The sequence below is a fragment of the Amblyomma mixtum genome, chromosome 2, assembly GCF_055824585.1.
Source record: "Amblyomma mixtum isolate Tamu chromosome 2, ASM5582458v1, whole genome shotgun sequence".
Classification (NCBI taxonomy): domain Eukaryota; kingdom Metazoa; phylum Arthropoda; class Arachnida; order Ixodida; family Ixodidae; genus Amblyomma; species Amblyomma mixtum.
The window spans coordinates 100,491,391-100,509,151 of NC_143013.1; the positions used below are offsets into that span (position 1 = coordinate 100,491,391).

Consider the following 17,761-nt stretch of genomic DNA (forward strand, 5'->3'; position numbering starts at 1 on the left):
GTTTCACCACTCAGCCTTCTCCCCTGTGGTCTTGGCAGATCGATAGCGTTTTCGCATCGCCGCCACATGCGTGACGAATGCGAGGCGCATGTCACTGTTGATTTTGTTTCATTCCTTTTGCTTCCACCTGTCGCGCCCGATAAAAGCATGACCCAAATCGCGCTTCAATCACAGTATAGCTGAAGCGATTTTGACGATTTGAGCCGGTGCCGCAGGAGCCACGCCTGTGCAAGGCTATACGCGCCGGAACCTGTGAGAATTAACGAGCTCAGATTTCGTTGAGCAGACGACGGGGGGGGGGGGGGGGGGGGGGGGGATGCGCCTGGCTGCTGGAACAGCAGAATCCTTTCCACTTAGCTCTCAGGCGCGGCTTGTCGGCCCCATTATGCTTCCCACTATGCGGCCACACGCTCAAGGGTTGCAAATCATGTTGAACGCGATAGTACCTTCTTTGACAGAAGTAATTGATCAACGATATCTGCTTTTTAGCCGTGTACGGGTAGCTTCTGGCAGCCCTTAAGCTCTAAGTCAGTGTAGGATAAGGAAAACTCTTGACCTCACTTTTCAGGAACTTTTGGTCCTTAGGAGTGCGGTAAGGGCTCCATAATACGGTTGAGATGCAAACCCCGTTGCTGGCTTACTTTGGGTACATGCAGGGTGTTTCACGTAACTTTAACCAATGATTTAAATAAGCGGTAAACCGCAGCCCGCTGAAACCAACGATACATTGTTTGCTATCATGTGGCGCTCCTGAGAAGGTTTTTTTATTGCGCTTAGTTAGTTAATTAATTAAGAATAATTATGCAAATTTTCAAATATTCATTTCAGTGTCAAGATCGTTACGTTTTGTAGAGCAGGTTTATAAACAACCGATCCAATTTGTTATATCATCGTATCTGCCGCCGCGGTGGTTCAGCGGCTATGGTGCTCGGCTGCTGACCCAAAAGACGCGGGTTCGATCCCGGCCGCGGCGGCTAGAATTTCTTTGGAGGAGAAATTCTAGAGGCCCGTGTACTGTGCGATGTCAGTGCACGTTAAAGAACCCCAGGTGGTCGAAATTTCCGGAGCCCTCTACTACGGCGTCTCTCATAGCCTTAGTCGCTTTGGGACGTTAAACCCCATAAACCAAACCATATCATCGTATCTCCTACGGGTCCTTTTTTCGGGCATCTAAAGAAAGCCTGCGAAATATGAAAAAATACCACGTGACTACCCTCGTGCGCTACCATATTGCAACGTTCTCAACGGCGTTTCGCGCAAATTGAGCGTGCCCGCTGACCGCTTGACAGTGCGTCAGCACTTTCCACAGCGGCGCTGCAGGCCACTTTTCTGACGAAAAGTGTATTCAGGAAATAATTTCGTGTGTACCCTTTTGAATGATAAGCCCTGAAAAAGCGTTTTCGCCTTTAAACTATTTGCCAGTGCGCTTTTCGATACTTGGCGGAAACATTTAACGAACGCAAGAACAAGACTTTCGGCCCTTTAGTTCGATTCATAGCACGGCCGTCAGTAAACGGCAGCAGCAGCGTTGGCCATGTGGAGAACAGGAAAAATTACTCGGCCTTGAAGAGATATGAAGCAAAATTGAGACTTTTGGAGCATCTCACTCCTAGTTTCATCGGCTGTAATTAAATGGTTCTGACTCTATGTGCCATGTGGTATATATTGTGACGGACTAGAAGACGACGAAGCGGGCAGTGGCTTTGGCAGGAGCGCTCGTGCTAGGCTCGCAGACATTAAATCATATCATCGCCATCGGTCATGCCGTCCTTTCTTCATCGCTTGCCGTCACGTAACATTTGGTGGAGGTGCGGGGTACCTTCTTCATCCCGGTCCCGGAGCTTAGGAGCCTGCTGTACACCGAGGTCTTCTGTGGAGAGTTCAAGGCTTCGCTCCTTCCGGCGCTTCCCCAGCCTGCCAGGAATGCCCCTACGCCGCCGCTCTTCACCGCCCCGCCCCAAGCCCCGACCAGAAGACACGACGACACAACGGCCGCCGCAACTGCCCTCTGACCCCACTCACCGCCCACATGAGAACCCACATGAGAACCCAGAAGACCCAACGACCTACGACCCCACTGAACCGAGACCGCCGCCACTGACCAGAGAACCCATTGACCACTGACACTCACACGAGAAACAAGTACCCCAGCCCCTGCCGTTGGGTGTGTCCACGGGCCTCGACGTTGACTTCCAGAAACCGGTGGCTCCTCAATCTTCGTGGACCTGGCTTCACGCGTTCATCATCGCTTTCATCGTGACGGCAAGCCCTTCATCTTTTCTTCTCTGTTCATACGTTCTGCCACGCCCATCGTCAAGTCCTGCTTGTCATCGTCTGTGGCATTCTTCTAGTTCGCGCGATCGGGACGATCGCTTCGTGGCCCCGAGTCATGTGACGGACTAGAAGACGACGAAGCGGGCAGTGGCTTTGGCAGGAGCGGTCGTGCTAGGCTCGCAGACATTAAATCATATCATCGCCATCGGTCATGCCGTCCTTTCTTCATCGCTTGCCGTCACGTAACAATATAAACCACTCGCATCTTTTAGTGAGAGCGTGCTAATCATACGAGTGGTTCTTTCGTTTCAGGCGAATTTGGCACTCTTTCTATCTCAACCGGAATACTTTTCTATTATCATCTAGAGCTGAGGCTATAAATATGCCGTCCAACAGAGAGCCTAGTGCTGTCTCCTTTGGCATACTCACGTAGCAACTTTTATTTCATAGAGCAAATTTCAGTAAATAATGTTCTATCGGGCTGCTGCACTATGTTCATGATCAAAAAAAGTTTTTGTGATCACCTAATTGCTCTAGGGCTTATTTGAAGAAGGTTTGATACTACAACCGGAATACCTTCTGAGGCTTTGTAGAGAACTTCATACATATCTGCGGAAAATTCACATCTTATGTTGTGAGGCAGAACACAATCTAGTTGGGGTTTATTGTAGACTCTCTGGCGAGACGTGTCTGAAGATGTCTGTGCACTCGGGCTGAATACCTGAAGTGTGTATGGCTTTGTATTCTTCTATGGAACACACGACGGACCACCTAATGCAGGTTTCGTGCAGATGTTTAAAGCCGAAATGCTCTCTTTGCTACCCTTTTGATTTCTTTTCGCAAATCCACCAATCTCGCCGCTAAACGGCACACGCTGTGATTTCCACGCAGGCAGACCGTGCAGGTACCAGATATGGCCAGATGTGCTAAATGGACGTCTCCACGTCAGTTTAATGCATACACTTAATTTTTCTATCAGCCAGCAGGGGGTCTGAGTACAGCGTTGCATTTTATGGAAGGATATGTCTACGAGTGTCTAATTATTTTTCATTTGGCTTGTCAAGGCGAACTACGCTACCAGCTCCACGATTGCAACAGCACCCATGTCCTGACGGAGCCGACTTTTGCAGAGAAAGTCCTCAAGGCTGCAGCGAACCTGCAAATGAAGGTGAGTTGAAACAATCAAAAGTGCTCCTCCAGGTACTTGCCATCGTACCTAAACGCTTGCCTAACTGCAGGGTGTTTCATGGCTAAGACTAGTTCAAAAAATTTCCAATATCCTTTTTCGGCCCAACAGCACCTTAAGCTCTAGATGGACATCGAAAACTTTTCTCCGTTTTTTTTTTTTTTTTGCAACGGAGAACGCGCATTATTCTTTTTACCGGAATTTAATGCAATCCCGCAAACATGAAAAAAGACATGCGACTGTGTTCCTGCGCTGCAGCATTTCAACGTTCTCGACCGTTTACTAAACGAACTAAGCGTGCGCGCTAAACCTGTCGAAGTCAACGGTCTACCACTGAGCCGCTGTGGTGGCTCAGTGGTTCTGGTGCTCGGCTGCTGATCCGAAAGACGCTGGTTCGTCCTGCCCATGGCGGTCAGATTTCGATGCAGACGAAATGCTAGTGGCCCGTGTACTGTACAATGTCAGGGCACGTGAAATAATCCCAGGTGGTTCTTCCAAATGGACTGAGTCGCTTTGGAACGTTAAACCACTTAAACCATAAACCAAAAACATTTTACTGGCAGAGTGTGTCTGCTCACGCCACCTCGGTAAAGAAGGTCGAAAAATTTCTTGCTCCCTCCGAGACTAATGTACGAGCGGTGGTTGGCGTGTCCGTGTCGGCTCGAGCGTGAGTCGAACTTCCAGAAGTAATTTCCAGACGATTACTTCAGTGGATGGTTACCGCGTTGAAGAAGCGACAGTTAACATCAACCACTTGTTTTATCTTCATAGGCAAAACCAAAGCAGGCCTTTGCTCTCAGGTATGCGTCTCAGGCCTCGTACTAAAAAAAAATAGGCAAAAACGTCTGTTTCCTCGTGAGATCCGCAACAAGAACGCAGTCGCTCGTTCATTCAGAATCCCGTCACACCTGCATACGACCAACATTTCTGTCACTCACAATTAATCTCGGCATGCCAAACCGAGTGGAGCGGCTGAACGATTGCGCAGAATGTTAGGCGACTGTTGTATTCTTTTTTATCAGGCGAATTAGCCTGATGGCCCTAAAGTGAAGTCAGCCTTCGCGGTTAAACACTGCAATGGCACACGAAGGGAAAGCAAAGGACGCAGCATGGCACTGACCTCTAATTTATACTTCATTCGCATTGCCTATCGCATAGCTTCACGTCAGCGACTTCTAAACTAAAACGAAAAAAACAGGAAACAGAAAGCACGAAATGCACACAATGATGTTTACATGCCCACTGACGATCGCGCAACGTTACAAGACAAACCTAAGCGGACACAAATACAGCTTTAGCAAAATTGAGGGTAGCCTATTTTATCATTCTATCCCATCGATTATACTTCTTGTGACCTGATCTTAAAATTTGTTTTTGAGGAAAGGGAATGGCGCTGTATCTGTCTCACATATCTCGGCGGACACCTGAACCACGCCGTAGGGCAATGAAGGAAGGTTTGGTTTGGTTTATGGGGTTTAACGTCCCAAAGCGACTAAGGCTATGAGAGACGCCGTAGTGGAGGGCTCCGGAAATTTCGACCACCTGGGGTTCTTTAACGTGCACTGACATCGCACAGTACACGGGCCTCTAGAATTTCTCCTCCAAGGAAATTCTAGCCGCCGCAGCCGGGATCGAACCCGCGTCTTTTGGGTCAGCAGCCGAGCACCATAACCGCTGAGCCACCGCGGCGGCGGAATGAAGGAAGGTAGGAGTGAAAGAAGAAAGAGAGAAAGAGGGGCCATAGTGGAGGTCTCCGGAATAATTTCGACCACCCGGGGATCTTTAACGTGCACTGACATCGCACAGAACACGGGCGCCTCTAGCGTTTCGCCTCCATCGAAACGCGGCCGCCGTGGTCGGGTTCGAATCCGGGTACTCCGGCTCGGTAGACGGGCTCCTTACCACTGAGCCAGCGCGGCGGGTCTGTCCTGGTCTTAATACCTTAATTCTGTAATCTTCAAAAAGCGCATCACATGAGATGAAAAAAAGTGCATGACGACCGCATCTATGTTTTAAGCAAATCAGCGAATCCCTTCAGCGAAAATCAGCGAAAAGAGTAACAAGCTAAATGAGGTCTTGCGAGGCATTCCGGGCATACGTTTTTGTTCTATCATTTGCGCAGGGGTTCTTTGCGACGGGTCCGGGTCCGGTGGAAGGCTTCGTATCGACGGCGGTATTTCGAAACTTGGACGAAACCTTATTCCGAGAGGTTCCCATCCAGGACCCTCGAGACTCCGTGCTCTGCATCAGTTACACGTCCGGCACTACGGGCCTTCCCAAGGGTGTCGTCTGCACCCACCACGGCATTGTGGCCAACATGGCAACTCAAGGGTGCGCGTGCAATAGATACACAGCATTGAACGTTTTCAGCGGCTCCTTGCAGGCTTTGCCTAAAGTAGAGAGCTTAAGCTGTTCACTCCTAAGGCACACGTGTAGTGCGGCTATTGTGGCAAGCGTGTAAGTTCTGTCATTCACAGAGAAGTGGAGGAGAGCACCTTTATTCTTCAGGAGACTTGGAACGCTAGCGTTGCATAAAAACAGTTACCCAGCATGGCTCACAAAATCCCCCTGGGCTCATAACCTTCGACAAAAGCTGTACGCGGTTGCATGAAACTCCGCCGTAGGTAGCCAACGATTAGATTGCTTCAAACTACTTCAGCGCCTCCTTTATGGCAAATAGGCAGTTTTTTTTTTTCAGTTTGGTGCGAAATTATAAAATATTTTACACAAAGTACAGAGCTTCGTCAGGCGTTCTTTGATATACTCAGAGAATTTTGCCAACAAGGGTATCAGAATTTTGTATGCGCTTTTTAACGTCATGCACATCTTTGACAAATAAATGCCACCCTACCATTTCTTGACTACTTTTTTTATAAACCCTCAAGTTTCGGTGTTGCAGTTTACAACTACTGTGAAATATTGCAAGAAATCTCCCATGTGCCCCCTAAAAATTCACCGATTGCATTTTTACATTCTAAAGTTGGACAGTTACCCTTCATTTGTCTTGCTTAGAATATTCTGGCGAACAAAAATTTACTTTAGGCAAGGTACCAATGGCGCTGGAAACTAAGCTTGAAGTCCGCACTGTCCTTGCGAGCGGAAGCTACGATGACAGTTGTTTAGACGGTGGCCATCTTTTTCGAGGAAAGAGTCGGAAGATTCAACATTAAGAGAACTAGGTTTCGCTTTCAAGCAGTAATGCTTCTTCTGACGCATCAGAATACATTGTTCATGCTTTTCTACGGTTGTCCAGGCCCTGCTATCCGTGGGAAGAAAGTGACGTGCTGCTCGTAGCAGCCCCTATAACGCACGCCTCTGGGTTTACCTTCATCACCTTCGGCGTTCTTCTGGGCGCTGCAGTTGTAATGGCATCACACGGTGCCAGCTTGCAACGAGTCAGCCAGCTAGTCAGCCAGTATAAGGTAAGTATAAGGTCAGCATGTATGGAAACTTTTACCAGCGCTGCAATAGGGGACAGGCAACAAGAAGAGACGGAAGGACAAGCGCTTGTTCGTGCGTCTCTTCTTGTTTCCTGTCCCCTGTTGCAGCGCTAGTAAAAGTTTCGAACATGAGCCAACTAGCTGAAATTTCCGCGCCAGCTTATATATGCTTCCTACCTCCAAGGTTACACTGCTATTGGCAAAGAAGGGCGGGGGGGGGGGGGGGGGGGGGGGACGGTCAGACCTGCATCCGGCCACAAGCGGACGGGCTTTGACCCTACTTGTTCTAGCCAGCCAACTCGGCGCCAACCACTAGTAGTGACCCCAGACAACAGTAGAGAGATTGTAAGAAATTTCGGTTTTAAACTATCGAGATAGCAGCCTATACAATCACCTTTATTACCACTTATCCCCATTTCAGGGGTTGAACGCTTAATGGGATGGTTAAACGCCAACGCCACAAAGGATTCGCGAAGTGAGCATGGCTTCTGTATTTCCTGTATTTCCTATCTAAAAAACTAGCCACGTCTATAAGTTGGGACACAGCAGGGTGCAGAGCTCCGTGTGGTTTCCCTAACAGAATCAGTTCTTATTAGCCATGTCTGCAACCTATTCATGCGCGATAGCTTTCATAGTAGCTGATAGATTTTCAGAGCAGACAGAGGCGGACGCTGGAAGCTTCCACGCTTAAAACACAGAATCGAACTTCGGCAGTGCACCAGATGTTATGGACAGAGTTCAGGTGTTTTTTCAACGGCACTTGCATTCAGCCTGGCACCAACAAGTTACTCGCCCACTGCATCCTTCTACACACCCAGGTCGTATCCGCGGTAGTCGGTTGCGGCGAGCTTCCACAATCACCTGCGAGAGAAATGCATAGACTTTAATCGGACGTACAGGCGCGGCCATAAGTAAACGGAGCACGCTATTGCGTTCGAAGTGCAATCATGCTTTCTCCATTGGTAATCAAGAAGCGTTGTTTGTCAATAAGAAAGCCCACCAACTTCCTCTACCAGCATGCGCGTACCACTGCTGGAAATATCAGTTAGGTGACGCGCGAAAAATATTCGAAGACAGTTGCGTGCTCCGTTCACTTTTGTTCGCGCCTGTACATCCCCTAATCTGCATTAGCAGTATTATTTCTTACATTACACTTCAGCATTCATCGCCTGCCCAATTCTTCTCCGACTCTGGTTTTGCCATTGCTTTATTCGTACCGTTGCTGTGTGGGCTTCAGTGGGGTGTCGCTTCTCTAGTGCGGACGTAGGCTCGGAAAGCTCATATGTGCCAGCTGCATTTTAAGCAATAAGTATGCAGAGGTGCATCCACCACGGAGCGCTCCACACAAGGCACGTTCTTGGTTTGGGAGGCTGAGATTTCAGGAATTTGTGCACACACCCGCCCGCACACACTCGCTTGCAAGAACGCATCAACTCAAGCACACACACACGCACACAACGCCGTTTCCAGGAAAGGAGACTACACTGTTAACGCAGTAAAGGCAATAATAAACCAAACTCGCTCGGTGCCCATTCCTTCTGTCTTCGCCATCCATCTTGGAATATGAGTGATTGTCGTTGCGCACTTGGTATTCGCAAAGCTAGCATGATCCATTTCATTTCAGGTGACAGCTCTCTCGCTGCTGCCAACGCACCTGACATCGCTGGTGGCCGATATGAAGGAGACGGGAAACCGCCTCGTAGGAGTCCGCCGGATCGGTTTGAGTGGCGGCGCGTTCCCGGATCCCGCACGCAAGAGAGTGATGGCTGCGTTCAGTGATCTCCAAACCATTGTGAACGTTTACGCCATGTCCGAGTGCATGGGCATCCTCTGCTCGCCCTCCATCCATGGGATCCAAGGGAGTGACGTGGGCTTCCCTGTTCCATGGGCGCAGATCAAAGTAAGCACGCCAGACAAACGCGAGAGCCTGAAAAGCCTGTTCTTGGAGCTTGAAGCTTGCTTTTTGCTTGCGGTGTGTAAGGGCGTCTTCAAGGGAGCGCGTCCGGTCCGTCTATTATGGTTGTATCCATTGCTCGATTGAAGGGAACCATTTTGTTTCTGAAGGATTGCGTAGAATCTTGGTAAGGACACGAGCCTCCTAAAGGTACGCTTGAAATAAGCCTTCTCTCTTTGTCAGCTGTACTGCATGATCCGGAAAGGAGACAGCTGAAAACTCGAAATTAAGTATGCGAAGAAAAGCGACATACAGCGATCACCTTAAACGCTAAAGCTGAACATCGACGCGCTGCGTGGGCTGAAGGCGAGTATAATCAGTGGAATTAGGAAAACTTGGCAGGTATTTTCCTTTCTATCGCCTTTGAGCTACTTATAACAAAAATCACCATGACATTGTTAGAAAAATTGTACTGAGGTTTATCTAGTTTTCATTTCATTCTGCACAGCGGCATGGACATTAAACCGCTAGTGACCTTTCCTGCCTGGACAGGGTAAGATACCTGAGAGGTCGTAGATGACTTGCGTGACCTTCAAATACGAATTCCTCACTCGGGTACGGGCATCAATAGGGAAAGCAAGCCTATTCGTCCACGACGCGGAGCGTCTTTTCTGCCTTATCTTTTACAACATATTCTGACGTGTTTTAATCCCCAGATATGTTTGTAGCCCTTCTTTTTATGAGGATAATGCCATAAATATTGGGTAACTAATTAGGAAGCAGATGATGATACGGACGTTGAAGTAGTTTGAAGGCTCGAGAAATGTCTTTAAAATCAGTTGCACTATGCACTGGAGTCCCGTGAATTCCACAGCTTCAAAATAAAAATTTGGTAAGGTAGAAGCTTGGGCGAGTTGGTGGTTGTTCATTCGTGTGTACGTCTCTTCTTCTTGTCCGTGTCTTTTTTGCGCTGTTTTAGAATGAACAAAATTAAACTGTTTCCATAAGTACTAGAAGAAGTATTATTTTGTACTAGGCAATGAAATAACTGTGTCGCAGGTTGTTGACACAGTGACAAGGCGAAACCTGGGCCCCAGTCAGACTGGGGAGATATGCTTTCGCGCACCGACGGCGTTCAAGGAGTACCACAAGAGACCGAACGAGAGTGCAGAGGTTTTCGACGAAGACGGATGGTGCAAGACAGGTGCGGTTTGTGTCTTTCTAACAAGAACATCATTACGCCTACAGTGCTGACTTATGACCAATTTTTCTTATGACTATTTTATGACTAATTTTTCAAATCCCTTAATCCCCATTGCTATGAATTCCGATACTTTCCGTGGCGTTCTACATTTCAGGCAAGTTAGAGGTAGTAAGGCACTGCGCATACAGAGACGCATGTTTTTATAACGCATTGTCCGCAGCGCCGTTCAGCAAGCCTGCAGATACTTGATCTTCATCTCCTGCTTTTTGCCTTTGCATTCCTTTGAAGGGTTTGTTTAATTCTTTGGTCGCCTGTGCGATCTCCAATATCTCTACACTTCGATTTTTATGGTCGACAACTTCCTGTCCTATCCATATTTCTAATGACACTGACTTCAGTGCCTCTTTAGCCCCACATGTGATTTTTGCCGATGCCTAATTTGCGCTTGACCGGTTTCAATAGATAGCCTTATTTCAAAACCTTCTCTGTCGTTTCCTTCTATTCACAGGAAAATGCGCAAAAAGAAAAGAGATACACAGCAGACGTGGGTGAAGAAAGGAGTGCGAAATTTGAACTTATTGACTGCCCTCGAAGCAAAACCATAATTAGGCCACGATCAAAAACACCCCGAAAAGAGAGGTTGCAGTTTAAGGCACTGAGAATCTCAAGATAAACGCTGCAATACTTTCTCGCCCACTTATCCAAAGATACTAATGTCTTATTCAAGCAAACGTCACCGGATTTCTTGACGCAGTGTGCTTCCAACAGCTCACCTGCAGCTGTGCTCCTTCTTCTAGCAAGAATCTTGATATTCTCAAGCCCTGGCCGCGTCCATTGCATGAAATGCAGGGCGGGGTAAACTGCGTGCCTTCTTCATTTTTTTGTTAATAGTGCATGCTTCCTTGCGCGGAAATTAACACAGCCGTTCGTCTGGCCCGTGTATACTCGTCTACACTTATGCCCAATTTGATAGACAGCCATGACATATATGTGATATCTGGTAGGCGATAGCCTCGGCTAATTTGACAAACACTACGGCATGCTTCGTTCCGCATCCACTTGGCCGAGCTCCTTCTGCAGTTGTCGCAGGGCACTTCGCTCAATTACTTCGACTTCTACCTCTTGTCCATTACTCCTAGAGTCAAGGAAAATGCCGTAGGTACCTAGAGCCTGGTAGCCTGCCTACATTTTGCCTACATTCGCTTTGAAGCCGCTTATCAGCGCTGTCCACTGCGTTTTTACGTTACTCTTTGCGTGTCGACTGTTCAAAGAACCTTTTTAATGGAGTTGTCACCAGTCACCTATCATAAAAGGTTCCGCTCACACACGAGGCCATATCTGGAACAAAGAATGTCCCCTACTGCATCACCTCGCAATGTAAAGATTTCTGATGAGTTGTTCTTGCATAAAATTAGTGACGCCTTTACCAGATTTCTACCCAAGGAGCACACATATTTGGCCCAACATTGAAAATGGACGGTTTGACGCTGGTACTTTGCAGGGCTGGTCTTTACCAATACGTATCGATTATTGAGGCGATTACCTGTGCTGCTGTGTAAGTAGTCTATAAGAACCGGGAATCTAGAATATTTGTGCTCATGAACAATGCGGTAAAGATATAGTACTAGGAATTAGAGGCGCTAATTTGCCGTGCTTATATAATGAATTCATGCAGGAGACGTGGGATACTACGACGAAGATGGCCGCTTGTTTATTGTTCAGCGGCTGAAGGAACTGATCAAGTGCATGGACATCCAAGTTGTTCCCGCGGAGATTGAAGATCTTATCGCACAGAAGTTCTCGGAGCACATTTGTGAAATGGCAGTAGTTGGACTGCCACATCCGCAGTACGGAGAGGCACCGGCGGCTGCAGTCGTACTCAAGAACCACAGCAGCATGAAGTGTGACTTCGCACAGCTTGCCGCAAGTATCAAGGCTGGCATCGCAGGTTAGTGCGACTTGACACATTTTAAACGTCCGCTGAATCCAATGGCTCTATAATGCGTAAGCATTTGATCGCTATGTTCGCACGCGATTGTCCGTACGATTATGTCCGGACGAATGGGTTTATGCGAAAAAGAATGATACCATCGGATGCATCACCAAAAAATCTCGTATGGGAAATCGGGAGGATGAGGTGGGTTAATGATTTATTAATTAGAGCCAAACAATGTCCAAAAAGTAGCTGGGGCCGGAGTAAGAGTGGCGCCAAATTTTAAAACGCTGGAAGTTTGGCACCACGTGACCGGAAGTGTGGGCAGAGCCAACGCGTGGCGCCAAATCTGAAAACGAAGCGTGACGCGAAGTTTGGAAACTCAGATGAGCAATTGATGTAACTTGAATAAGTAAGATAAATAATTATGGTATCGATAAGGTATCGATAAGTGATCGATAACTAATCAATAAGTGATCCACATCCGGTTTAAGGGTCTCGACTTTCGGTCAAGAGCATCAGTTGACGTGAAAAGTGTGGAAGTGTTGCGTCGCCGTCTTGTTGTGACGTCACAAAGTGTGATGTCATAAAGTGTGACGTCATGCTTACGCATTTCTCCAATGCGGGTTCCGCAGTGATCTCTAACGTTTTTTGATCAAACGTTGACATCAACGAATACATATTTCTACATCCAGCATTAATGCACTTAAGGAGTCATTATATCGGCGCATGTAATGCACAAGGTCGTTTCTGGGTTTTTTTCGGTCCTTAGCATGCACGCCACTGACGGTACAATCAGCGTGATAGCAGGTGCGCGATGGTATGTCAGTCAGTAATGAAGAACGAAAATGAGGAAAATGGAACCGAATCGAAGCGGGATCTTTCCATTATGCCGGTTCAGCAGTTCTGATCTTTGCCTGTGCAAGGACTTCACAATTCGATTGCCGCGCAGGCATGTTTGGTTGCCACTTGTCGAGCATATTACAAAACGTTAATGACGCTCTTCGCACGGAAAAGGTGCAAGAAGACGTTAAGCAGTACTAGGAAGGCATTCTTCGCGCTTTTATATTTCACTACTGGTGGCGCGCTTTCCTGTTTTGTTAGGATTGACCAACGCCCGAACGACATCCTTTCTAGTAGCGCTCTTATGTATGGGTCTTGCGAATCGGATGTCCGCACTTAGAATAAAATAGGAGCCTTCCGGAATGGAAGAAGTCCTAAGTTTAGGAATGTTTCTTTGCAGAGAGAAGTTTGTTAATTAAACGCATGTTGTAGTGCGAAACTGCTTGCTCAGAGTAATTAAACGTGCATGGCCCGGTAAATATGGCACGGAAAACAGTCCCGACTAGAGTCTCAAGCTACACTACCGTGCAGGCAAGCCGTCTCTACGGGGCTGTTTTGGTTTCATGATTTTGAACTACTGGGTCGGTTAACTTGCGGTGTAGGCGTCACATGTTCAGGTGGTTACGAACACAATGTCTGAAGCCTGTAAGCTACTATAGTGATTATTTTATGCTCGCTGAACCTTTTTTGTCATTTAACTTTTTATTCTGTGGACTCCTCGTGTTGGCATCAAGAAAGAGAGAACAACTGACGAAAGGCAAGCAGTGCATGAAACCCGTTGTAACTCATTGCACCTTCTTTTTTTTTCTAAGCTTTTCGACAAAGTGCAGCATAATTCAGATTTTAGTGTCTGACAAGATACGAGGACAGGAGAATTGCATTGAGTGACGCGTTTTTGCAGATTCTCAGTAAACTAGGCCCTGTGATTATGAGTAATAACACTTCGACCATTCGCATGAAAAGGATCAGAACAGAATAACATTCTTGGCATCTCCTCTTTCATGCTGCGTATAACATCTGCAGTGGACGTAGTTCTCTGTGACTTCTAGGCGTTAATGGACAGGCAGCATCCAGTCGCCGTAGAGAACAAACAACTGCAGTTACATTACAAACTTCTCGCAATGACAGACAAAATATGTGTTGGAAAGGAACAAACAACACATCTACAGTCGCAACAAGACGTACTGCTTGCCTCGCCCCATGCAAACATACAAAAAAGATGAATCATAATATTAGTGTGCACATTCAGTATTTTGCCGTCTGCCAACCTGCTGCTCCTGCACATAGAGTTAGCCTTCTCATGATGCTCGCACTTTCTCCTGCGTCTCAACCATGGCATGGAGTACAAACGGTTGGTGCACATGTGTACACGATGTATCCAAGACGCATGTTGAACCATTTGCTGCAGTCAGGACCGCTGCGAAAGGAAACGCCGCATCTCCTTCCTGACGTGTTCTATTTTCTATCCAATAGTCCTGACTTTTTCAGGTGGACGCGTTTATAACAAATTCAGTTGACATGGGCGATCCTTCAGTTGCCTTTTATTTATTTACTTATTTATTTATTTACTTATTTATTTATTTATTTATTTACAGTGCCTACAGCACCCAATGGGCATTACTGTAGGGGAGAGAACAGAAATGTTGCTCAAGGTTTGTGACTGGAAATTTTAATTTTCATATAAGGAGCTCCGAACTTCGCGACAGTATTGGTTGGAAGACTTTAGCAACCCGAAGAAAAATCTTCAGGCTGAAGTTCTTGCACAGTATTTACAATGATTGTACCGGTATTAATAAAAACACTTATCTAAAGCAGCCATATTACATTTCGGAGAGACTCGATAACACGAAAAAGATTAATAGTTATCAATGCCGCATTAATGTATTTAAGTATTCGTTTTTCCCTAACACAATCCTGGGCTGGAATAAGCTTCCGAATGATGTGGTTTGTGCACCTGATTTCGAAAGTGCTGTTGAAGCGATAGTCTGATGTATTTTTTTTTCTTTTCTTTTTTTTTTAGTTTTTTCAGGTCTGGTGTGTTTACCAGCACTGTGCCATCACTCATACTAGTTGTAAACTCATTTAGTCTTCTTTTAATACGTTGTGTTATCCTTGCTGACATGTTTTCCAATATCTTCTTTGCATTTGTTATTGTATATAGTAATAACCCCCCTACAATAATGCCTCATGGGCGCTGTAGGTACTTTGAATAAATAAATAAATAAATAAATAAATAAATAAAAAAGGGGGAACAAGAGTAACCCGAACATACATACGTTCATTCATACTCCACGGTTACTGACAGGTCAACAACACTTCCTTTAAAACATCTAAGAAAAGAAACAAAAGTACGATTCCGTTGCATACATTTAATACGCAGGCTCTGCACGACATAACATTATAAACAAAAACTAAAGTGAAAGAAAACGCCAAACTGCACCAGACGCTTTGGTGACAAAAACATAAAAAACATTTAAAAATAATCAGAAGTTATACATGGAACACAGCAGTTGAGAAAGATGCAGGAGGAGCAGTGGCAATATGTTCAGGTAAATTATTCCAGTCATGGATTGTTTTCGGAAATAAGGTGTATTTGAAAATATGGACCCTACACCTGTATTACCGGATTTTAATCGAGTGATCAATTCGATGAGATACGAAAGTAATGAATGAAAACCTCTGTTGTGTTTTAACACTCCTCTATCGAGTGCATTCAAGACACATTACATTTTTAGGCAGCTATCGAGAAATGCAGCACCGCCATACTCTTTTCTACAATTTGTTAGAATTTACAGCATCCTAATTTTGGCACTCAGATGCTCCTTAACCTTCAAGGCATAGGAATCAGTAATAAATGGTAAATTTAGGAACTTGGCATGACACCATGATGAACGGTTGTACGGTTAGTGGCACACACAAGACTTTAGCAAAGAACAGTAGTCCAGAAAAAAAAATCAGAGGTATGACAATATTCTATTTTGTTCCCACAGGTGTCCATCAAATGAAATCATTTTGTTGATTACTATTATTTACTCGCCCATGGCGATTCCTAACCCCCGATAATACCTCCGAATATGCCTATCCATAATTTCCTCCCCGAATGCTCTAATATAGTCGCTGCTACACAGTTAATACTCTTGTTTTTGCAGTCTATGTAGGGATCATGAAAGGTGTTTGTTTTTCCTCTTGTTGCAAGACTAGCTCATGTGTGCCAAAACGCAGGAAGCAAGCGTGTGCACAATAAATTGGAAACTATTTGTGGTAAATTCGTTTTTCACTTTTGTTCTGCTTCGTAGTCTCGTGCACAAATCTTGAAGGAAGGCAAGGTGGCACGCAATGCATTAGGAGTAACATTTTTCATCTGCAGTTTTCGAGGCCATCGGAAACTAGTTTTATTGGTTGGGCGCCAGTACTTTTCAACATTCAAGAATATTCAAGAACGTCCACACACTATGGCCTACAGAGGTTATCGTCGCAAATACCACAACTCTTCAACAAGTACCATGACATATTAAACTTCATAAGTTCTGTTGTGTCTCCTATTCAATTGAAAAAGCAAGTTAAAGCAATATTTTTATCTGAGCAGGAGGTGCATGGCTTAAACTCCTGATTCAACTCTTGGTGCTATTAATCTGTATTACGTTGTACTACCATCGTGTACTATAGGCCATATTCCATTACTTGTGTACAGTGGATTGCATTTCATATTATAAACTTTTCTTTGGTGAAACATTTTCATTTACTGAAAAACTTAATGCAGTACGCATGACATTCTTTTTGTATTATTACAGTTCGAATAAGTTACTTTCCTTTTCTTTCTACAGAGAGATTAGAGTGTAACCTCAGACGACGTGTATCTTCCTGTGTTCTGTATTAATGTGTTATACTTGGGTCTACGTATGATGTATAATCACATGTACACTTGTGCTGCCTATGCTGTCAGGGGGGCATAGCCTAGTCAGGCGCCATCCAGGGTTTTTGCTATTGCCTCCTGAGCCAATTTGTAGCAAATTGTCTCAAATAAAACAGAAAGAAAGAATGAAACTTTTCAACATTAACTATGAGAAATTACAAAGTCGCGAGAGAGATTCTGCGCGAACCTATTCATTATCATGGCCGAATCTCTGTCACCTCCGCCAAATCTGGCTTATCAAATACCTCCGGTCTTCGCACCAGCTATAAACACCAATGGGACAAACTAAACATTCTAAAGTGCCTCGGTGACCATAAAGGCCAATGTGATATAGCAAACATTATAAATTGTCTCGGTGGATGGGTGAGCGGATGGGTGGATGGATGGGAGCGCTCCCTTTGAAGTGGGGTGGTGGCCATTGCAACCATAGTCTGCTTTTTTCTTTATATTTTTTGAACGGTGTTAACAATCTATCATATCGCCATTTAATTTTTCAAGAAGAGAATTTAGTTGGCTTGGTTGGAGCATGTTGGTGGAAATCGACTCAGCAACGATAAAAGGCAGTACGGAAGAGAACACAGACACAAACGCTGTCGGTGCTTTGTCTTTTGTCCTCTCTGTTAGCACTGTTCAATCAGTTTCCGTTCCATTTTTCTTTGATTGAAAATTTTGATTGTTCAGTGCCAGGCGTCACGTGATAGCAGCCATGCGAACCAGAATGGTTTCTCCAAATTTTCTGTCCTCGTAATTGGTCCCTATGCTAAGACTAAGCACCTACCTTGAATGGATTAGGAGCTACGAGGGCTAAGCACTGGCTTCCAAAGCAATTGCGAGAGACATGTAGTTCCGGACGCAGTCGCCTTGAGCTGATACTTTTTCCGGTCAGTTCGTCCGAGCAGTATAATGTAGAAAATCTTCCACTTTAGTCTACACAACAGTGGAAGGCATTAGAGTTGCAGAGTGTTGTACCATCGGAAAATTTTATATCATACGTTTATATACAGCATTATATCAATTACAACACTTTTGGGCGTGCTAACATGTCCTACGAGCTATCCACTTATTTTCTAGCTT

At 45.6% G+C, this 17,761-nt stretch overlaps 1 protein-coding gene across 1 annotated transcript in view; it reads left to right on the plus strand.

The window, feature by feature from the left end:
• The window catches only part of LOC149360297 (uncharacterized), a 30,496-nt gene that overhangs the window by 12,500 nt on the left and 235 nt on the right, over nucleotides 1–17,761 (plus strand). The window contains exons 3-8 of the mRNA XM_089572258.1: nucleotides 3,339–3,442; nucleotides 5,583–5,791; nucleotides 6,714–6,882; nucleotides 8,525–8,800; nucleotides 9,854–9,998; nucleotides 11,674–11,946. Of these exons, the coding sequence (XP_089428384.1) occupies nucleotides 3,339–3,442; nucleotides 5,583–5,791; nucleotides 6,714–6,882; nucleotides 8,525–8,800; nucleotides 9,854–9,998; nucleotides 11,674–11,946 (1,176 nt within the window). The remainder of the gene's footprint in view (nucleotides 1–3,338; nucleotides 3,443–5,582; nucleotides 5,792–6,713; nucleotides 6,883–8,524; nucleotides 8,801–9,853; nucleotides 9,999–11,673; nucleotides 11,947–17,761) is intronic.